General features: G+C 33.7%; 1 protein-coding gene across 1 annotated transcript; it reads left to right on the top strand.

The window, feature by feature from the left end:
• The first annotated feature begins 208 nt into the window (after nt 1-208).
• Nucleotides 209-2,502, top strand: LOC112733132 (U-box domain-containing protein 28). The gene has a single exon (XM_025782003.3). It carries the CDS (start codon nt 1,167-1,169, stop codon nt 2,397-2,399), a length of 1,233 nt encoding a protein of 410 aa, XP_025637788.1. The 5' UTR covers nt 209-1,166; the 3' UTR covers nt 2,400-2,502.
• The last annotated feature ends 20,792 nt before the right edge of the window (nt 2,503-23,294 follow it).

Below are 23,294 nucleotides of genomic sequence, written 5' to 3'. Positions count from 1 at the left end.
CACATTACTTGTTTCTTTTTTTGGGACGGGATACTACAACTACACAGTACACAGTACTTGTTCAAAAGAAATAAATAGTTCTGCAGCTAGTCCATTATGGCAATTGGAAGGGGGCAAAAAAATGTGCTCCTACCCTATATTATGCTTTCGGTGCCATTATGACTCTATATGATATAATGAGTCATCATTTTTCCTTTTAATTCGTACTAACTTTAATTTAATGCTCAAGAGGCTTAGTACCATATCAAGACTGGAGAGACCTTTTAAAAATGGAAGTTTGAAATACAAGTCTATTCTTCGGAATACAAATTGTGTTGGAGAACATGATTTCAGGGTCTTTGAGTAAGAGAGATCCCATAATACAATATTGATATTGATATGGAATACGTAAAAGCAAGAAATCTCAACCATTTTTAACTCTGAAGTTGTCACTGTTAAATAGCATGCATATATATATCCTATCCAATCCAATCCGGTGGCGGGTGTAATCAGTTGCAGGTTGAAGGTTGTCTCTGTCCACGCTTGGACTCCCCAATCTTCCGGATGATGTAATCATCCCGACCGATCGAACCCTTTACTGGGCCCACATTCGCACTCACACTCCTCCCAACCGAAAACAACCAAATTAATCAAATCAACTTAATCACAAATTATAGCTGCTTGCTGTGGTGGTCCCCTCCACCCCCACCCCACGTTCTTTCCCTCATCATACCACCCAAACACCGCTCCCCCGCACGTGTCTCATCTCACCCATTCATCCCACTAACCCAACCATCCAACGGCCCTCATCTCCTCCCCCGCCTCGTCCCCACTCGCTCTTTGACCAAAGACCAAACCAAATATTTTTATTTTTTAGGAAACAAAAGATTACTTACTTATAAAATACAATACCATACCATATGCCCGAGCAAGCAACGAATATTATTCACCTCATAAAAAAAAGCTAAACAAAGAAACAAAAAAATTCAAAGCTAAAAAGTGATCATCTGACGTCACCGTACCTTTGACTCGCACTCGCTCTCTCACATCTTTAAACACCCCTTTCTCTTGTCAGCACCACCTCTTACCACTCTCTCTCTCTCTCTCTCTCTGTTTCCGTTCAGCATACTTCACAGCCTACGTTATTTCTATTTCTCTCGCTCAACTCAAGAGTGTGGCGGTGAACCATGGTGAGAGACGATCTATACATAACGGTTCCGAGCTTCTTCCGGTGCCCTATATCACTGGACGTCATGAAGTCCCCCGTCAGCCTCTGCACCGGCGTTACCTACGACCGCTCCAGCATCCAGCGCTGGCTCGACAACGGCAACAACACCTGCCCCGCCACCATGCAGGTCCTACATACCAAGGAATTCGTTCCCAACCGCACCCTGCAGAGGCTCATCCAGATCTGGTCCGAATCCCTCCGCAACTCTCCTGACTCACCCGACCCTGCCGACTCTCTCCTTTCCAAAGACCAGGTCCTAGCCGCCTTCGCCCACTTGCAGTCCCGCCCCCTCGACCGCCTCGAATCGCTCGCCAAAATCCTCAGTTTCGCGCGAGATTCTGAGGAAAACCGCAAGTATCTTGCGAGAATAGAAGCGTTCCTGCCTGCGCTGGTCGGTTTCCTCCTCAATGTTGACGACGATTTTCAGTTCCTTGAGCAGGTTGTTATGGCGTTGAATCTGATTCTGGATAAAATCGAAGACCGCGAGGCCTTGAAAACCTTGATGCTCAAGAACCAGAGCAGCAGCTGCTTGGATTCTCTGCTCCTCGTTCTGCAACGAGGAAGCACCGATTCGAAGATCTCGTCGGCTAGGGTTTTGCAATCACTCGCCATGGATACGGAATCAAAGCTCTTGATAGGGGAAAAGAAAGGCCTAATTTCCCAAGTGCTCAGGCTAACCGCGCCGGACAAAGATCCAGCGGTGATCGAGAACGCCTTGTCGTGCCTGGTGGCAATCTCCACGGCAAAACGGAATAAGTTTATGCTGGTGCATCTTGGAGCAGTGAAAGCGTTCTCGAAGCTTCTAACGGAATCGAGCGTGAGCGCCTCGGTTGCGGAGAAGGTGCTGAAGCTTCTGGAAACGGTGTCGTCAACGAAGGAAGGGAGAACGGAGATATGCGAGGACAGCACGTGCGTGGCGGCGATACTGAGCAAGGTTCTGAAGGTTTCGAGCGCGGCGACGGAACACGCCGTGACGACTCTGTGGAGCGTGTGCTATCTGTTTCGTGACCAGAAGGCGCAAGAAGCGGTTACGAAGGCTAACGGCTTAACGAAGATTCTGTTACTGATGCAGAGCAATTGTTCGCCTCCTGTGCGCCAAATGTCCGCAGATTTGCTTAAGATTTTTAGAGTAAATTCCAAATCGTGTCTTTCTTGTTATGACACCAAAACTACCCATATCATGCCCTTTTGATGGACAAGAAACAATGAAAAAAAGAAATTGTAAATCACAGGAAATTTTGTTAGTGAATAGAGAAACATGCAAAATGAAAATTCATCTTCAGTTTTTCTCTTTATTTTCTCTTTTCTGGTTCCGTTTCCATAGAAAAATTTAATTACTGTAACACGTTAGCTGCGTCTTGTTCATGTGAAATTCGTTGATTCCTTACAAGTTAGCTGGGATAGTTTGGGTTATGTTAGGGTTGAAAGTGGGTAAACAGAACAAAAATGTCACTGCATCTGAGAGATTATGTATACTTTTTTTACACTTGGTGGATGGTCCACTACACTATGGTCAGCAGAAAATTCGGCCACTTTGTATTAATAATGTAATTCACTTGTGATCGTATCTTTTTTCTCCCCTTTACCAAAAAAGTAGCATTATATGGCAACCAGGGCAGAGGAGTGGGCAGTGGCCCTTCCTCTTTGAATAACTCTACCACCTCCGTACCAATTAACAGTAACTGTTTAATTGAAAGAAATAAATCTTAATTAATGATGGTTAATTGAACCTCAAACAGACCATGTCACAGTTAATCCTAGTTCTCTAGCTGGGTTCTTTGTTCTTGTTTGATATGAAACTACTAAACGTGTTTTGACTAATTACAATATATAATACAGTAGTTTTTTATAATTTGAGTGAAGCCATTAAGTGGAATACAGTGAAGTTTCACACTAAGGCCTTAAGGGATTGAATAATATATAGCGAGATTCCGGAACTATGCAAGGCATGAAGTATATAAGAGGACATGTATTGCAGCACCAGCACATATAAAATAAGGGGAAGAAAGTGCTGCAAAATGCTGAAATGTGATTGCTTTACTTTACTGACCGTGATCATGCGAGCTTTCTCTTTCAAGTTTCAATTAAGTATTGTTTTGTTTGGAAATAAAGAGTTGAAAAGGATGGGAATCCCATAGAAAAAGAAACGGCCTAAAAGAGTGGAGAGAGAGATACATTACAGGTTTGACCACTTCAATCCCTATGCAAAATATTTTGAGAACAGAAAGCTTCATAGGGCCCTAAACAAATGTCCTCCCTCAATTGTGTACACTTAAATTAACTTTGATCCCATAGCTTATATCCTTATTAGTTATTACATAAATTAAGTGATCCATAATCTCGAGAAAAGGACCGCATTTGCTTTCAACCCATGAGCAGGATCTTAATTAGATTAGTACACAAACAAACATTATTCAAAATTTGTTTGTCGTGTGTTGGATTTTCGTGCGTGAGAAGAATGTGGATTATTGGCTGCAAGTAGCAGCAATACCAATGGGAAAATAAAATTAAAAAAAAAAAGTTGGGAACGCATGGTACCATGGTTCCCTCAAGCACTATCTCTCTCTTTTCTTTTTCATGTTCTTGTTGCTTTTTTATATACTATACATGCCACTCTTTTCTCTAGCTCGTGGGATGTATTTGTAATTGTGTGTAATTCCATTACGTAAGGTGGGTTTGCAACGACCTTGTGATATATGAACCAATTTTTGTGTAATTTTTTTACACTATTTTTGTTATTAAAAATGATTAATAAAAAGTGAGAGAAGGAAAAATATATCTCTTAATTTATACCTATTGTGCTAATACGAGTATTTTTAATGTTCAAATCAATATCAATAGTTTAATATATCTTTCAAAGATAAAGTTAAATAAAATAAATAAAAAACATACCTCTTACAAAGTTGAAGTATTTCTTTTAAAATGATAATTAATTACCATTATCTGAATTGTCAGGTTATCGATTTTGGAATAAATATTCGTAATAATAAGTTGATGATTCTATAGTTATCGATTTATAATATTTTAAAAAATTGTGATTAAAGACACAATTTAGTCTCTATCTGTTTTTTTTGAAGGATAAGACGATTTTGGTATAAAAAATAGATACGATCTCCAATAATATTATTTTAGGATAATATAATTTTTTTTGTTAAAAAATTCATTAAATAATGCTAAAAATTAATTTTGTGAAAATTTTATTTATAATTTATGAGAGTTTTATTCTTTTCAATAATAAGACTAACTACTATCACTACATTTCTTATTATCATGATCATCATTATAACTTCTACCTCTATTATTTCATATATTATTATCATTATTATCTTCTCTACTACTCTCAACATCAACTCGATCACTATTAACTTTAGGGAGTCACTCACATAAAGATGCTTAAAACGTTTTTTTAAAAATATTTTTTAATAATTAAAATTTAATACATATAATTAATTAAATCATGTTATTTTTGTCAAAAATTAGATAAAATAAATTAATTTGGCAAAAAAAATCAGTAAACTATTCCTAAAACTGATCTAAATTAATATTTTTTATAAAAATGACTACAATATCTCTATTATAAAAAATAACTAAAATATTATTATTATTATTATTATTATTATTATTATTATTATTATTATTAAATTTTGAAAACTCTAAATCCTAATCTTTCCCTTCTCTTTGTATCGTCATAGAGTTAGGATTTAAGATTCTCAAAATTTAATATATATAATTGAAGTATTTTAATCATTTTCTATAATATAGTTATTGTAGTCATTTAAAAAAATATTAATTTAGACCAGTTCAAGATTTAATTTATCAATTTTTCGATCAAATCAATTTATTTGATCCAATTTTAATAAAAATAACATAATTTAATCGATTATATGTATTAGATTTTAATTACTAAAAAAAACATCTTTAAAAAAAGACGTTTTAAGCGTCTTTATCTAAGTAACTCCTTTAACATTATCATTCTCTTTTCTCATTTCTTATTTGATGTTATGTTTTCCTTTTAAAAGATCTTTGTATAATAATTAGGGTTAATGTTCAAATTCGTCCCTAAAAGATCACGCGATCTTCATTTTCGTCCCCGAATGATTTTTTTAATCAAATTAGTCCCTGAAAGATAAACTGTTAGTCAAATTAGTCCTTCCGTCAATTGGATGATGATGTGACACGCCACGTGGCAGGTCAGTAACACGTGGCATGCCACGTGACAGGTCATGCCACGTGTCACTTGACATATAAAAAAGTTTTTTATTAGTCAAAATAGTCCTTGAAAGTCCAGACGTAAGTCATTTTCATCCCTCAAATTTTAAAAATTAGTCAAACTAGTCTTTATTATAAAGACTAGTTTGACTAATTTTTAAAATTTGAGGGATGAAAATGACTTACGTCTGGACTTTCAAGGATTATTTTGACTAATAAAATTTTTTTTATATGTCAAGTGACACGTCACGTGTCACTGATCCTGTCATGTGGCGTGCCACGTGGCACTTAACATGACACGTCATCATCCAATTGACGGAAGGACTAATTTGACTAATAATTTATCTTTTAGGACTAATTTTATTAAAAAAAATCATTCAAGAACGAAAATGAAGATCACGTAATCTTTCAGGGACGAATTTGAATATTAACCCATAATAATTACTTTTTCTTCTCGTAACATCACCTTCTGGTCAAGAATGGATCCAGTCTAAGAAAAGAAGAGACACTTTCCACGGACTTTTAAAATATTATTACTAATTATATATAAATGAAATATTTGTCTTTATTGTTATATTATTTTTCCCTAACAATAAATTATAAATGAACTTTTTGAGAATGATGCAAAAAGGATTATTAAGTTTAATATACAAAAATTAAACATATATCTTGATAAATTTGATTTAGTATCAAAAATAAAAATAAAAATAATAAATAGTAATAATGTTATTTCTAAAACTAACTAATTAGTTAATTATCAAACCAAAGCTTAATTTTCTAAATATAAATAAAATTATTAATATTTTTTTAAACAAATTGGAAAAATTAGACAAAATATTATCTATTTGTTAAATAATAAAAAATATAACGAATTAACTTTTAGTTACCTAATATTAATTAATTTTTTATTGTAAAAATATTTTTTATTTTTAAAAAATTTAGGATTTAAAATTTATAATTAAAGACTTATGATTTAAAATTTGACTCTCTAATTAAATTCTAATTAATATTCTTTGTTTTAACTCTTATACATAATTATTGAAAATATATGTAAAATTATTATTTTTTAATACTTATACTGTAATACATAATCCTAGTTTTAAATTATATTCAAATTATAAATATATTAATGTCCAACAAAATTTATTTTAATATATATTTTTGTCTCAACTACAAAAAATTTTTTGGTCTATCTCCATTACTACTTTCAGTCGTAATCTTTCTAGTTTCTTCACTTAAATACTATTAATAAAAGAATTTTTTAAAAATATTCTTATTAATAATCTGTGAGAAGTTTAAATCTTACAAATTATAAATAAAATATCTATAAAATTAATTTCTATTATTATTTAATAATTTTTTAACAAAAAATCTGTATTCTACCAAATAATATTATTAGGGTCTGAATTGTCTCTTTTCTTTCACAAGAATCAATTAATCCCAAAAAAAATAGAGAGAAATCAAATTGGATTTTTACTCAAAAATAGCTATTGTCCAAACTATTAATCGGTTATAAGAATGGGTTAATACCATAAAAAAGCGTATAAAAAATGTGTATAAAAAAAGTGGTAAGAAATCGCCTCGCCTTTGTAATTGAATGAAATTCTGTGTAGTGGTAGCTAGGAACGAATAAACGCATTGGATCAAGTGAATGAGTGGCAATAATGAAATCGTTTCAAAATTGTGACTTGGTGTTTGACGAGGACGACGTGTGATTATTCCATGGGGTAGCATGTTGGGTGAGCGTGGACAAATCACGTGACAGTTTTATATATTTATGGAGCTGTGTGAGAGTAACCCCATCGTTCAATTCCTTGCGGCCAAGGGTGACTCATGGTTTGTGGGGGCAACATTGTCAATTTGTCATAAAATATTATTATTATTATTATTATTATTATTATTATGACCAACTTGACCAAAATATAACGGAAAATACTAGATAAACAATGACTATCTTAAATAATATGAATAACTATCAATTAAATAAAAATATACTATATTTTAATTTAATGTTACTAATTAAATTTAAAATTAATTTACTCTTTTAACTTTATTAATTTATATTATTCACACATTATTTAAAAATATTGTTGGTTAGTGATTACCTGTACTTTTCCAATCCGATATGAAAATTTTCAGTTTTTGTAATGACATCTCATCATATTTTGGAATTGACGTTTGATACATCCTCAGTGGCTTTCCTTCTTTTCTTGCAATCTATGCGGAAGTCCCTTTGGGCTCAGGTGGTTCCTGATTTGAGACCAGAAAACGACACACGTTGAAGGTTCCTTTATGTTAAGGTGGCCTTTTTTGTTTTGTTTTTATTTTAGTTAATCCATGCCACGAGCAAGAGTCACCAAAATAAGCAATCATGGCTAGTACTTCAATGATTTCAATTGGGTACTATTTTCTTTCAACTTTAGTCTTTAGATGAGAGTGTAAAGGACGACCCTGAATAACTCTCGATACTGTGTGTCGACATGAATTCCATAAATTGCAGAGTTGTTGACAACTATGCCCATGCATGAATCAGTAACCTCTTGCTTGATACTTGCCAAGCTTCCAATGCCATGATTGAGAGAGAAAACCATCCACAACCACAAACGTTACTTAATTTATAACATGTTATTATATTTCTTATTACATCTGTCCTTGAGTTACAAAAGGCAAATAGAATGTCGTACGAGGAAGCTAAGTAAGATTCACGTGGAAATTGGGCTTTGTTTGGTTACTCGCGAACCAGGAATGAATAGGTTAAGGGGGGAGGAACCTCCGAGTTGCATCCTTCGAGCTTGGCGAACTTTCAACGAGCGTCCAACGCCAAAGACAATGGGAGTACATGCAAAGAAACTCCAACATTTAAATTAGAAGAGCTCTAAGGAGTGAAAATGTATAGGTGAAATATTTAAAAGTATTACTAGTATTTTACCTGTAATACTATTTCCTACGGGAATATAAATCTTTTAAAATTATGTCGGTTTTTGTATTATAGATTATGACACGAAAAATTTATAATATTAAACTATTTTTATAAAATAGTCGTAAAGACAAAAGTCTCCGTCAACTAAAAAAATCAGAGTTTTAAACAAAATTAAATAATAAGTTTTTTAGTTATTATTTTCAAATGAAAGAGTTTATACCCTTTACTTAATTTTAACTTTCGTTATCTAAAATTTAAAAGAATTTGATATATATATTTTTATATTTGATTAAGTATTAAATTTCTTGCACAAATAGAAATAATTAATTTTTATACTTGTTATTTAAAAATAATATTTTTTCTATATATATAAAAATATAATTAGATATTAACATAAAAAAATTATATTGATTGTTATAAAATTAATTCATTTTTTAAACAATTGAATTTTAATTCTAACTTCAAATTACAATATTAGTATTTTCTTTTAAATTCTATGTAATAAATATTTAAAAGAAAAGAAGTGAAAATATATATTAAAAAGATATGCAGTAAAAAGTTAAAATTAAATAAAAAATATGTATATAATAATATTTTTTATTTAAATTATATTATGTTGTTAATTTTATTTTTTGTAGAACATAAAGGTAGAAAAAAATAGAGAATGAGAGAAAAGAGAGAGAAAGATAAAGAAGAAGAATGAGAGAGGGAGTTTGTTAATTTTGGAAACTAAGAAAATTTTTTATTTTAATTATAATAAAAATATCTAGTGACACGTTTTGATTTGTCAAATTACTAATATAAAATATGAATTATAAATTATATATAGAGTGGGAAGGATAGAGAGAAATAGAAAAAAAGAGAGAGGTAGATAAGAAAATATAAGAAGAATGTTTACTAATTTTAGAGAAAAATATTTTCTCTAAATTTTAATAAGAGAGTGTCATGTGACACATTTTAGTTATTAAATTAGTTATTAGTTAGTAATATATAAATATAATATATAATATAGTTATATTTCAATTTTAGTATTTCAATTTTAATTTTAATTTAATTTAAATACAAATAGAGAATGTTATATTGTATATTTTGATTGTCAAATTTGTAATTAGTCATTGATAATGATATATAAGAGAGATAGAGTGAGTAAAGGAATGAGAGAGATAGAGAAAGGAAGAGAGAAAAGATGATAGTTCTTTAATTTTGGAGGGAAAGATTTAATTTCAATTGTAATGAAAGAGTGACATGTGGCACATTTTGGCCTTAAAATTAGTAATATATAATAGATTTGTGAGAAGCTAAGAGCCCCTTTTTTATAAGGTACTATGGGCCCGTTTGGATAGGTTCATAAGTGACTTTTTTTTTACTTTTAACTTATAAAAAGGTGTAGTATTAATGTCGGGTACAATTTTTAAAATAAAATTGCAACTTTTTAAAAAGCTATTTTGGTGCTTAAAGAAAAGTTAAAAAAATGACTTCTCTCCTAATAAAAAGTTTTTTTTTATCACTTTTCTCTTAAAATAAGTACTTTTAGAACTAAAAAATCAAACACAAAATAACTTATTTATAAATTACTTTTAATATAAGCATTTATTGTTTAACCTATTTCTTCAAAAGTAACTTAATTAAGTTGGTGGCTGTTTGGAAAAGGTGGCCAAGCAGTATCAACGAATCCAAATTTGACATTTGACATGTGGTAGGTTTGAAGTTACAAAAATTATAGTTTGACCAAGATTAAAGATGATAATGCGGAGCCATGTATTAAGAAAGAGGGAAATGGTCCCCCTAATTTTAATTTTTTACATGTAAATTAAATTATATGTAATTTCAGTTTAATCTCTCTTAAAATTTTATTTTAGTCTTATTTTATTGTGTAAATATTTTTGACCCCTTTAATATTTCATCTAGCTACGCCCCTGGATAAATCTATTAATGAGGCATGGTTATAGTTTTGAATCAGAGAAAGAAAGAGAAGGAGAACCCATGGTCCACCTTGTTATGTAGAGCTTCTTAGGAGGGAGAGATGTCTTCGCGGCAGCCCCGCCACCTTCTTCATGGCAATGCTGGAAATGGTGTTCCGCTTTTTCGACGTCCGTCAACATTCTTGGATCGCCAATCAGTATCTCTAAATTACTTTCCATCGACACAGTCAGCGTTGATCAGTTGCAACTGATACTTTTTCGATGTTTTTTTTTCTGCATATTGGTTTTTTGATGGCGTCCTACAGATCTAGCTTTACTGTAATAAATTTCTTTGTTATCACTGCTCCTGCTGTGTCTACTAGGAATCACCGATCATCATCATCATCTCTGAATCACTTCCCACCAAGGCAATCATCGTTGGTCCCTTGCAAGCGATGATTCTTTCCTTTAGCTCTATTGCAGGATTTTTTTTTTCGTTGCTCAACTGCAACAAATAACTGATTTTTAGCTTTGCTTTTTTAATATTGTCATTGTAATAAGAGAAAGTTATTGTACTTTGCCAAGTCTAAATCACACATTAGCATTTTTATTTAGGACTTCATTTGGAATCTTTATTATTACACGTTACTAAATCATTAGCTAGTCAACTTTTGACCTTTCTTAGTCACCAAATCTTTAACAACGAGAGAACTACTCTTTTTATAATGCATGTTATTTATAGTTCTAATTGATCTCATTTATGAGGAAATTTGTATGAGGTATATATATATATTCTTTTTTTGGTCAAGATTTGTGGAAGTATATTTGAATTTATATATTTGTTAGGAATGCTCCCTCCTTTTATATATATATATATATATATTCTTTTTTGGTCAAGATTTGTGGAAGTATATTTGAATTTATATGTTTGTTAGGAATGCTTCCTAGAAGGAGGGAAGAAAATTTTTTTTTTGGTACTTAAACAGGGTGAAAACATCTAAAGAGAATTATATAACACTAATCATACGGGGTAAGAAGACCCCTCGACAACCATTATCAATGATACGTTTTAAATCTATATGAGGATGATGATTTAAAAAATGAAAACACAAACTTTTTTTTAGTGTTGTTTTTAGCAAGTTAGTTTGCACACTTGTTTCTTTCTCTATACACATGCCTAAACACGCTCTGCCAACTCTTTTTGCGTAAAATTCCTATAGTCCTAAGGGTAGAGTTGGAATGAATTTCAAATCTTTTCTCATCAGAGAGTACTTGGAACAGTGAGAGAGAGAGTCAGTTTTCACTATAAACTTTCTTGCTCCCAATTCCCAAGCTATGCGCATATCATGGAAGACATCCCAAATTTCTGCTTGGAAGGCCGAACAGTAGCCCAAATTTTTCGCGAAGCTTACAATCCATCGTCCCGTTTCGTTTCTCATGAATCCACCACTCGCCGCTCTCCCAGGGTTTCCTTTCGAAGCACCATCGACATTGGTTTTCACCCATTTCGATGGAGGGGGATTCCACGCGATTTGCTTCTCAATCCTTCTTTCCCGCAGCTAAAAGAGGTTCTGTTTGTTAAATGCTTTTTCAACTTCATGAACCAAAGGTTAGATGCTGTTTTAACATCCCAGGTTTTTCGAATTGTTGGATTAAAAACTTCCTTGTTTTACCATTTCCACAACCACCAGCACACCACCATAAACTAATACTTCCATTTTCTTTGGTTGTCATGACCTAGCTCAGTTGTTAAATTCCAACGGAGCCAAGCCTCAAAGGAAGCTCTAAAGAAGGTCAGTGGATGTTTTGAGTTAATCAATTGGGTCCATACTTGCGAAGCATGAGGACAGTCTTTGAGAACGTGTATCTGGGTCTCAGGCACTCCGCAAAACCTGTGGCAATTTGGATTAGCTCCCAAGATTTTCCCTCCTCTCTGATGTCATCAGTATATGTGAGATATATTTTCAAAATATGTGAAAAACTATTTTAAAGAGTTACATCTCTTCATAGAGTTGTGACTTATTTTAAAATTGTTCTTTCTTCTTATTAGAATTTGATATCATTTCCCCACGTATCTTCCAAGGCAGGTTTCTTACTTATGTCTACTCTTTCGGACAATTTTATCCCTCAATTCCTTCTCTGTGCTCTTTGAGAAAGTGATATAGGTTTTCTTCTTCATTATATAATATTACTCTTTTATAAAGATATAATATATTTGGTATTATTTTTTATAATAATTATTTTTATAATTATTGGCAAATTTTGATAATTTGAACAAAAATTTTAAATGTTTGATATCCTAAATTTTTTCCAAATGATAAAATATGACTTAACTAGCAAGTGTGAAAAATAAGTAATTATATAATAGTTATACATCAAGATATTTAAATCAAACAAGAAAAAAAAATTCTTTTAGTGAATCTTCAACAACTCAAAAGTTAACACAATGGAAAGTTATGGATCAAAGTGAAAAACAAAAATGAGAGTTGCGATAATGCTATAGTGGTAATTAATTCCAGTCGGGGTGAATAGAAGAAGAAAAGAAAGAATACTACAAGAAAGATGCTGAGTACCGTCGGATTTAGCGTCAGACGTTAGCAGCGAGTTTACCGTCGAATTTACCGTCAGATTTGGCTATAAACTTATAACCATCAAATATTATCGTCGGAATTATTGTTTCAACGGTAAGGTCGACGGTAATATGTGGGGGGAAAAAGGAAATTATGGCACTCCCTACTACCGTCAAATTTACCGGTGGGTAAATCCCACGACAACCTTGTTTAGTGAAACGCTGCATTTTAAGCACACAAAAAACATTACCGTTTTGAATTTTTTTGGCAGTAAACCCTTGATAGCGTGAACCTTCCTCTCCCCCAGTTCGAATATTCTCCTCTCTCTCTCTCTCTACATATCCACCCTCTCTCTCATCACTGCCTCTACTATCGCCGCTGGTTCTCTGCCTCCTCCCGTCGCTGTACTGCTGGTCCACCGTTCTCGGCGAGCCAAAACCTCCGTGCTCAATGCTCTCTCTACTGCGACGTCAAGCCTCCACCACCGCGACATCCGCCGCTCTCTCCACTGAGGTGCACTCCGGCGAGCCACCTCCACCTCCACTATTGCTCCACTCTTCTTGCTCTGCGGTTGGTTTTGAAATTTTGTGAATTTCCAATTTAATCTTCTCTTTTTTAAATTCATTAAGGTTCAATTAGATTTTAATTTTTCGTTAGTAATTTGGTTTAGTTAAACTACTTTTTGCTGTTAGGTTGATTTAGAGTAAAATTAGAATTTTTTTTATTATGATTTCTCTTGGTTCATAGGTAATTAAGTATGCTATTGTGATTGTTGGGTTTGTAATTTGAATTTGTTTAGGGTTTGTAATTTAGTTTGATTAATTTAGGTTAGATTCAATATAATAGATTTTGAATTGTTCAAGTGTTTGGAATACATTAATTTTGTTATTTTCTGCGTTGATAACTGTTTTGCTGAGGAATTATTGCTGAGATTGTTTGCTAATTGTTTAATTTCAGTTTAATTTAGTTTAGGTATAATTAGAATTTCAATTTTAATTTTGAACCAGTTTCAAAGTTAGTTCAAGGTTAGTTTTCTAATCTTAGTTGATTTAGGTTGATTAAGTTTAGATTCAATACATTAGGTCTTGAATTGTTGAAGTGTTTGAAATTGTATAATTGTGTTAATTGCTGCATTGATGACTGTTATTTGCAGACATGTCGATAGGCAGGAGGTGTTGTGGATCAGGCTGCCGGTCGTGGTCGAAGCCGTGGTCGGGGTAGAGGGAGGGTTTCCTCCGATACCCCTGGGACTTCTAGATTCTCTCCCTCTACTCTGTGGGTTTAGGGGACCAACCATTCATCATGGTCCCTAACCCTAATTACGTATCGCCATCCACAGCGACGACGCTACCTCTTACCGCGCAGCAGCCCGCATCCACGGCGATGCCGAGTCTAGCGACGGATGCCGCGGCCCTGGGGTCCAGCCACAGCAATGAGGCAGCAGCCAATGCCCCTCCACCACCTACCATCGTATAGTTGCGCATTTGGCCTAATGGTGGCACGGGTAAGTATTACGTTCAATGCTCATGTATTTCCTGTTTATCGTTTTCTAGTTTTATTGATCATGATTCCTGTTGTTGCTGAGATTTCCTGAAAAATGATTCCTACTTAGTGGATTTAGGTTGATTTGGAATGCTGCTGATTATTATTTTCTAGTTTTATTGATTATGATTCTTGTTGTTGCTGAGATTTCCTGAAAATTAATTCCTGCTTAGTGGATTTAGGTTGACTTGGAATGCTGCTGGTTATTGTTTTCTAGTTTTATTGTTTATAATTGCTGTTGTTGCTGAGATTTTTGGAAAATTAATTTCTGTTTAGTGGATTTATATTGATTTAGATTGCTGCCAGTTATTATTTTCTAGTTTTATTACTTGTGGGTTGTTGTTAGGTTTTTCCCGAACCCAAACGCGTGTATTCAGGGGATGACGAATGTCATCAAGATTATGTACGACCAGCCCGGCCTAGTTAGACGAAGATCCCTGCCGAGATTAGACAGCGCTAGTTTGATAAATGGGCGATAATTACTTTCATTGTTTTTGTTTTAATTATTTTTAGGCATTGGCGTCTCACCAACCGAGCTAAAAGGGCATCGGAGAGGTCATCAAAGTACACCGGTGGCTCGACAACCTTCATGAAGACAAAGTCCAGGCTGGTATGTAGTCTCTTTAATATTGTTAATAACTTCATTATGTTATCTGTTTTGCATATCATTATTAGGCATTCTAATAATTTTGTATTTCAATATAACTTGTTTAGTTAATGTCGTTGGACTACGAGGCCACATTGGCAGAGACCTTCAAATACTCCCACATGCTGAAGGAGAACAAAATGATATTTGTTTATCAGCAGTCTCAGGACCATTATTTGAGTAAACACACATCTAATTATCTTCTGTTATGAAATTATTAGATATTAACTGTATATCTATCTTAGCTTGCTAATCACACAGTAACTTGTGTTAATTGCACAGGAGTCTTACACACAAAGACTAGAGGCTGCGACTCAGCAGTCTCAGCAAAGTGGGGAGGAAGCCACTGATGGATCTGCGACCTCAGTCGTCGACCCTGATGCAGTTTGGTGCGAGATCGCCTCAGCCCCATACAAGAACCGCGTATATGGGATGAAGGCGTTCTTCGCCAGCAACTCCGCACCTCGACGTTGAGGCCATCGTCAGGCTCCACCACCAGTCGAACCATCCAACCCGAGGAAAGCGTGGATTTGAGGCTCCAAGTGTAGGAGCTCCAGCGCAGCCTTCACCAGCAGGCTCAGGAGCTTAACGATTATCGGGAGAGGTATCAGGAGATCCTCACCCGTGTGGCGTCTACGGGTGAGCTCAGGATGAAGTTTGGGGAGTCACTGGAGTGGATGCAGTGTATAGAGGCTCAGATGGAGGTGTATCAGGTCTAAATGCACGCCTGTAGCATCGACCTTGCTAGTGGCAGCAGTCCTGCCGCAGGTAGCAGCGGTCTTACCGCAGGTAGTGTAACGACCTAACCTCTAGTACGTCATGATCGTACAAAAAGTAAGGCGTTAGTAAGCTATTTTCCTTTATTATCTATTTAATATTGAGCCTTTACGTCAGTATTGTGTTTTAGTTTTTAAGAAAATGCTAGAAAATTTTGTTTTTATTAATTAAAATCACATATCAAAGATCTTCAAATAATAATAATCACATAATTACTAATAATAATAAGTGCTATACAAATAAATTCAATATAAAACTCGAATACAATACCTATCCCTCTGGATAAAATAGAAACTAAAGCAACAAGAGCGAGGGAACTCTATAAAAGCGACAAGAATCATAAGTAAATCTACTAATCGTCAGCAGCTTCATACTGAGTCTTCGAACCTGTGTCAGTGAAAGTGTAGAAGATTTTGGGGTGAGAACAAACCATACGTCCTCAGTAGGAAATGGAAATTCCGTAAAAGTAATGAATATAATTCAAATAATTAACTTACTCAATAAAACTATTTTGTTAAACCTTTGGAAATACTTTTTACTTTTACTTTATATAATTAATTACCTTCTTCAAATTTCTGAACTTAAAACAAATCTCAATCACAACCCCAGTTCTCAGTCACCTCAATACACAAACTAATAGCACAAAAAACAGATCAACACACAAACAAATTACAATAAGACAAACAACACAATCACAGAGAAAAAAGATAAGCAAACACAATCAAATGCAAATGCGCAAACAAGGATGGTGCATGTCTAATCCTATCGCAGGTAATGAGCTCATTTGTCGGTTTTGACCCGCACCCGACGTAATCTGACTCGCAAGTCAGATAAGGCATTCCAGCGGCATAACCTCTGCAAGGTTCCAAACTCTTGTAGGCTCTGATTCTCCATCTGAAGTATGCCGAACATGTCCTGGAAGCCATTCCACATACACGGACGTTCTCGCACAACCATTCACATATAAATCCCACAGCTTAACATTTTCACATTGGTACCATAACTATTTACTTTTCGTCACCCTCTCGTAACCTTTTATTCATTTCATAATCACACATGTCGTATCCTCTTTTCTTTCTTTCTTTTTCTTAACAGACTAAACTCAAATCATAACTTTAAACAAAATCTCTCCTCAAAGGATTAGATTTAAAACTTTAAACTTTTCTTAATAAATTGAATTTAAAATAGAAAAAATCTTTTCTTAACTAAATAAATCTCAAATAATTTAATTTTTCAAAACCAAATCTTTTAAAATAAAATTTCAAACAAAGTCTTAAATTTTATAACAAAATTTCGGCAGCATCTCCCCTAAAATTCAGACTATGCCACCCTTCCAGGGTCCCTACCAAACCATTTTCAATTATCAAAAGTCATTGATAAATCCAACAAACCCTATCCATTGTCAAAACATTTATAAACCTGAAAGCTAACTAGGTTCAATATCAGAATCCTTTTCAACTCTCCGTTCATTACCAATAAATCAAACTAACGTTTTCTCAAACTCTTTCCAACAGTTTTGAATCCAAGCCATTCCTTACTTTAGATGTATAAATCAAACTTTGCAATACAAAGCCCCTTTTTCTTGATATATGTAAATATATAAACCAAATCTTTTTCCAACATAGAATCATTTTTCAAAATAAGCCTGTAAATCAAAATTCTAAAATAAAATAAAATTTTCCTATATTTTTACCGGAATTCGGACAAAACCTCCTCTTAAAATTTAGACTTCACCACCCTCACGGGCTCCTCCATTTTCTCAATATTCATCATACTTTAATTTAGTTTAGTAACCAACAGTTCACTCTAACATTCAATACAACAATATCCAATCAAATTAACATATTCAATAAACAACAATTCCCAAACCAGCTTGAAACAGTGCCCACTATCATAGAATAAATCTCACATCAAGTCATCAACAACCAAATTAAGAAATCAACATGACTAGAAATTCCAGCAACAATCATAGCATCAATCCAAACTCAATTCATATTTCAATTTAGCAAATAACACTAAATTAAACACCATTCACAACCACAATTCAACCAATCCATATCAATTAGTCATACTAAACCCTTATAGATTATTAGCAATTATTCAATAAGTCTTTTGGGCATTCTTAAATTAAAAACTGTTGATTTTAAAATCAAATTTCCTACCTCAACTCGTCGAAACTCACAAAATCCAAACACGTTAAAACCCATTTTCCTTGCATCTTGCAACTGCCACAGCGTTGAACTATTTCCGAAGCAACAACAGTAACTTCAAACACAGCATGCAAGCATCGATACTTAGTCCTATGACGAATAACGCCGCAAAACCTCAGCCACATATAACAAAAACTGATATATCAAGGGTTCCGAAAAAAAATTACCTACTGGACTTAACAGAGAAACAAAAACGGCAGTGGCAGCTCAAGGGAACAACCACGCGGCCCATGATAGCGGCGGTAGGGGATGGCAGCTCCGGGAAGATTCGGTGGTGCACCACAGCTCGACAGTGGTACATATATGCGAGGACAAGCTCCACCTCCTCTCCATGTGCAATAGCATCGATGGAGGATGCGGCAGTGGCGACGGCGACATGCAGATGGTGCGGAATTTATAACCCACAAACTAACCGGCAAGTGCACCGGGTCGTACCAAGTAATACCTCAGGTGAGTGAGGGTCGATCCCACGAGGATTGAAGGACTAAGCAACAATGGTTGATTAATTGGCTTAGTTAGACAAACAGAAAATAGTATTTTGGTGTTCAAAAGACATTAAACAATATAAAGAATATTAAAAGAGCAATAAATAAGTTGGGAATAAAGTATGGAGAAGGCAGTTAAGGCTTCAGACTTATCTATTTTCCGGATTGATTTTTCTTATTAATTTATTTTAATCATGCATGATTTAATTCATGGCAAACTATATGTGACTAGACCCTAATTCCTTAGACCTTCCTAGTCTCCTCTAAAATTCATCAACAACCAATTCCTTGGTCAATTAATTCCAATTAGAGGGTGAAGCTTAATTCTAGTTTATATGCCACAGAAATTGTAATTACCTAAATATAAAAAGATTATATGTCCCGTATCCCGTTAAATCCAAATAATTAAAATTTAGGAGAATTTGTTTTCAAGCTGTTGTTCAAGTAAAGAGCTTTTCCAAGTTATACAAGAACTCAATTAGAACATGGGTCATACTTTCGTTCCACCAAAGTTCATAAAATAAAGAACGAAAATAATTCTTGAAATATAAATCAATACATGAATTAAAAATAGAAAAGTAATAAAATCAATCCATACAATAGACAGAGCTCCTAACCTTAGCAGTGGAGGTTTAGTTGCTCATGGTTCAAAGAGAAAATAAGGATTCTGATAAAATATATTTTGGTAGTCTAGAATGGAATCCTCTCTTTTGGAATAATTATAATCCCCTTTTATATCTAATCCTAATAAATTTAAAATCTATCTTCTAAAACTAAAATAATATCTTTTCCTATTTTGAATTAAAGATAAAATTTAAATCTGAATTAATTAAAGCAATCGGCATGTCTTCAATTGATGGATGGGGACCACTTGCTTCGTAGGGTCCACGCTTAACTTTGAGTGGGCATAATCATTCTTGTGTGAATCTCCCTCGAGTCTCTGCTATCCCCTAGCTCTAGTCTGTGTTTCTGGGCCAAAAACTGGGTCGAAACTCGGCCTGAAATCGCCCCCAGCATTTTCTGCGAATTCTGCATGTCGCGCATGTCACGCGTACGCGTCAGTCACGCGTACGCGTCGATGATCTTCTTCGCGTGTCATGTGTACGCGTCAAGTACGCGCACACGTCTCTGTGCAACTTCGCTTTTCACGCGTACGCGTCAGGCATGCGCACGTATTGCTCCTCGCTGGTAAGCTCCTTGTTTTCTTCTCTTTCTCTACAGAACTCCATCAAATCTAACCAAATGGTACCTAAAATAAACAGAATTGCACAAGACTCAAAGTAGCATCCATAGTGGCTAAAAGATAATTAATTCTTGATAAAACTTAACAAATTACATGCAAATTCACTAGGAAAATATAGAAAAGATGCTCACGCATCAGCAGACAACGGCGGCAGTCCTCCAGCTTCAACGACGGTGGCTCCTTCCTCTGCATCTCCTCTCTCACGCGGCTCTGCTCGATGGTGGCTTCAAGGCGGACTAGCAGCGGTGATGGCGTATGCAGTGGTACTTGCGATGATGATGGGAAGGTGTGGCGGCTGCAGCTTCTTCCTCAAGGTCTCCTTCTCGGCGTTGCTTTCTCTCTATTCACGAAACAGCAACGGAAAGGCGTGGAGCATGGCGGCGCTGGCGACGGTGGGCTAGACGTGGCGGCACGGCGTGGCACCAGCTTGCCCTCTTCTTGTCCTTCTCCTTCGGTCCCCCTTTCTCTCTTTCCCTTTCTTTCTCTCTTCTTTCCTCCATTAGTGTTGGTGTGTGTCGTGTGTGGGTGTCCAGAGGAAAAGGAAGGCGTAAGGTGGCTGAAGGCTAGGGTTAGGTTTAAGGCAAAATTAGAGTTTTGATTTGCGAATTAGAGTTTGGGTAGTATATTAATTAAAAACTAAATTTAATCAATATAATTAATTTTAAGAATACTACTTATTTTTCAAATTACAATTATTTTTAATTAAATACTCTTAATTTAAAATTATAGATAAATAAATAAATTCTTCTTTTGTTTATAAAATAAGGTTCGAAACTAAATATTCAAAATATAGTATATAAAATTTCCATTATTTCTTAATTATTAAAACTTCATATTATAATTAAGAAATTACTCGATTTATATGTAAAAATCTCCGAAAATATAATCTTGATTAAATAGAATAAATCGTAAAATGACTTATTATTTAATTTTCGAAAATTCGTGGTCTTATAGGTAGCTGCGGTAGCGCTGGTGGCACACGGACATCGTCACCGCCTCCTGCATCGTCAACTCAGGGCCACGAGACTGACGACGACGATTACCTGGATCTGTAGATATTAGGTTTTTGTATTATTATTTCATACATTTATTTGGTGTACCTGACTTTTATTTAATTTGCACATTGTATTATTTATTTATTCTAAATAAAAATTCTTCATTATTTATGAATTGATCACTAATTTTGTGAAAAAAATTAAATTTAAAATTAAAATTGACCATTTATTTAAAATTCCAAAAAAAAAATGACGTTACCGTCGAAATTACCGTAGGAATAATCCGACGGTAACATGACGCGAAATAGCTTTTTTTGGCGCCAACGTTACTATCGGAAAAATTCGCCAATAACCAATTGGTTTCCTGAGCTGGTAATCTGTCACAAAATCCGACGGTAAATATTTACCGACAGGTTTATACTGTCTGATTGTTTTCGACGGTGGATCCGACGGTAATATTTGAAGAATCTAATGGTAAATCCGACGGTACTCAACGTTTTTCTTATAATGGAAGGAAAATAAAACAAGTCAACATAATAGTGACAGTGACACAATAATAGTGTATGATATAGTGAGATGATATTATCAAAATAAAAATTAATAATTTTAAAGGATAATAAAACTAAAGATAATTAAAGATGTTCAATATAAGATTGAAGAAATATTTTTTATTAAAATCATACATGGAGATAAAGAGTGTTTTGAGTATAAATTTTTAAAGAGTAAAGTATCGTTTTTGTCCCTAACATTTGGGGTAAGTCCTAAAGTTGTTTCTAATATTTAAATCGTCCTATTTAAGTCCCTAACGTTTTAAAATTGGCTCAACATTGTCCTGCCGTTAGGGATCCGTTAACAGAATTGACGGCAGGACAAAATTGAGATGATTTTGAAACGTTAGAGACTTAAATAGGACGAAAACTATAACAACCCGAGTTTTTTAAAAATTAAATAATGAGTTTTTCATGATTTATTATTTTATTTAAAGAAAATTATTTCTCTAAAAATAATTAAATGAAATTTTATAATACTTTAAATTTAAAATTTATTAGAATTTTTAAATAATTTTTATTATTATAATAAAATATTTCAAAAAAATAAATGAATTATTATTATTATTATTATTATTATTATTATTATTATTATTATTATAAATGAGTCTATTATGTATATACAATGGAAAGTTCCTAAGAAAGCCATTTGCATATATGTGAAGCCAAAAGAAAGAAAATGAAACGTACGTGGCCTTATATATGCATGTATATATATACATATAACCTATGCCACCTAATTACAGTCATCATTTTCTATCATATTAATTATCATCACCAACGAAGCTATGAAGGGATTAAAAGAAAGAAATGGAAATATGACCTATAAACATATATACATATATAATCATGACAGATGTTTCCTTTATTTTACCAACCTTGACACCTATAATGCTTTAACACCACAAACTCATCATCCATCCCCATTAGCCTCTAACAATCATCATCTAACTTCATTTGGTTTTTATTTTTCATGCACGGTAATAAAAGAAAGGGAAGTGACCGAGAGTGAGGGACCGTGAAAACCTCCGCAACTTCTGACTTCGATTTCTTGTAATATGTAATTCCAATAAAATATTTAATTTGATAAAAGTATTTGTATCTTCTTTCTATACGTTGGTGTTACTTTTGTCCGGTAAAAGTTGACGGTAACGTAGCTCCTCTTTTCCTTGAGTTTGGCCAATTGGAATTCTAAAAACACAGACGATTTTTGACGTTTTCCTCTTCAGCAACTCGGTCAGAAATTTTTTCTCGAATTTTCATTGATTTTGATTCCGTATGGAAGTAGGGGGTTTCGTTTTAAAATTAACAATTTTTAATTTAAGAATGCCTAAAAGCTTATTGAGTAATTGCAAATAATTTATACGTATTTTGTATGTTTAATTGATGAGAATTGATTGTGTTATGATTGTGAATGTTGATAAATTTGGTTTTGCTTGTTAAATTGAAATATGAATTGAGTTTGAATTGAGATTGTAATTGATGCTGAAATTTATGGTTGTGAAAGTGAATGATAATTGATTCTGGTGTTGGTATGATGGTGGTTAAGTGTGATGAAAGGTTGGTAAACTGTCGAGAAATTATAAAAGTGAGGGAGCCCGTAAGGATGGTGAAGTCAAATTTTAAGGGAAGGTTATGTCCGTATTCTTGTAAAAGCAAACGAAAAAGCGATTTTATTTTGAAAACCTGATTTATATATATTTATATTAAGAAATGATCTTGTATTGAAAATTCGATTTATAAACTTATTTTGAGTAAATGATCCTATGTTGAAAAAGATCTGATTGCATAGTTACTCATATTGAGAAAAGGGCTTTATATTCAAAGTTTGAGTTATAAATTTATATTAAGAAGTGACTTGGGTTTTGAAACCGTTGGAAAGAGTTTGAGAAAATATCGGTTTTATGTATTAATAATTATCAGTTTGATTCAATAGTAAGAGAACTAAAGGGAGCTGAATTTTATTAAAATAGAAAGTGGCTTAGTTTCAAAGAAAGTGTTTTAATTACTGAAAATTATTTGCTATCTGGAAAGGTTGAGA

The sequence above is a fragment of the Arachis hypogaea genome, chromosome 13 (assembly GCF_003086295.3).
Source record: "Arachis hypogaea cultivar Tifrunner chromosome 13, arahy.Tifrunner.gnm2.J5K5, whole genome shotgun sequence".
Taxonomy (NCBI): Eukaryota; Viridiplantae; Streptophyta; class Magnoliopsida; order Fabales; family Fabaceae; genus Arachis; species Arachis hypogaea.
Note: the sequence above shows the minus strand (reverse complement) of the source record. Positions and strands in the feature narration are given on the sequence as shown.

What these genes read in the sequence shown, in the direction of transcription:
- LOC112733132 (XM_025782003.3), top strand. Translation starts at nt 1,167, where the DNA reads ATGGTGAGAGACGATCTATACATAACGGTTCCGAGCTTCTTCCGGTGC.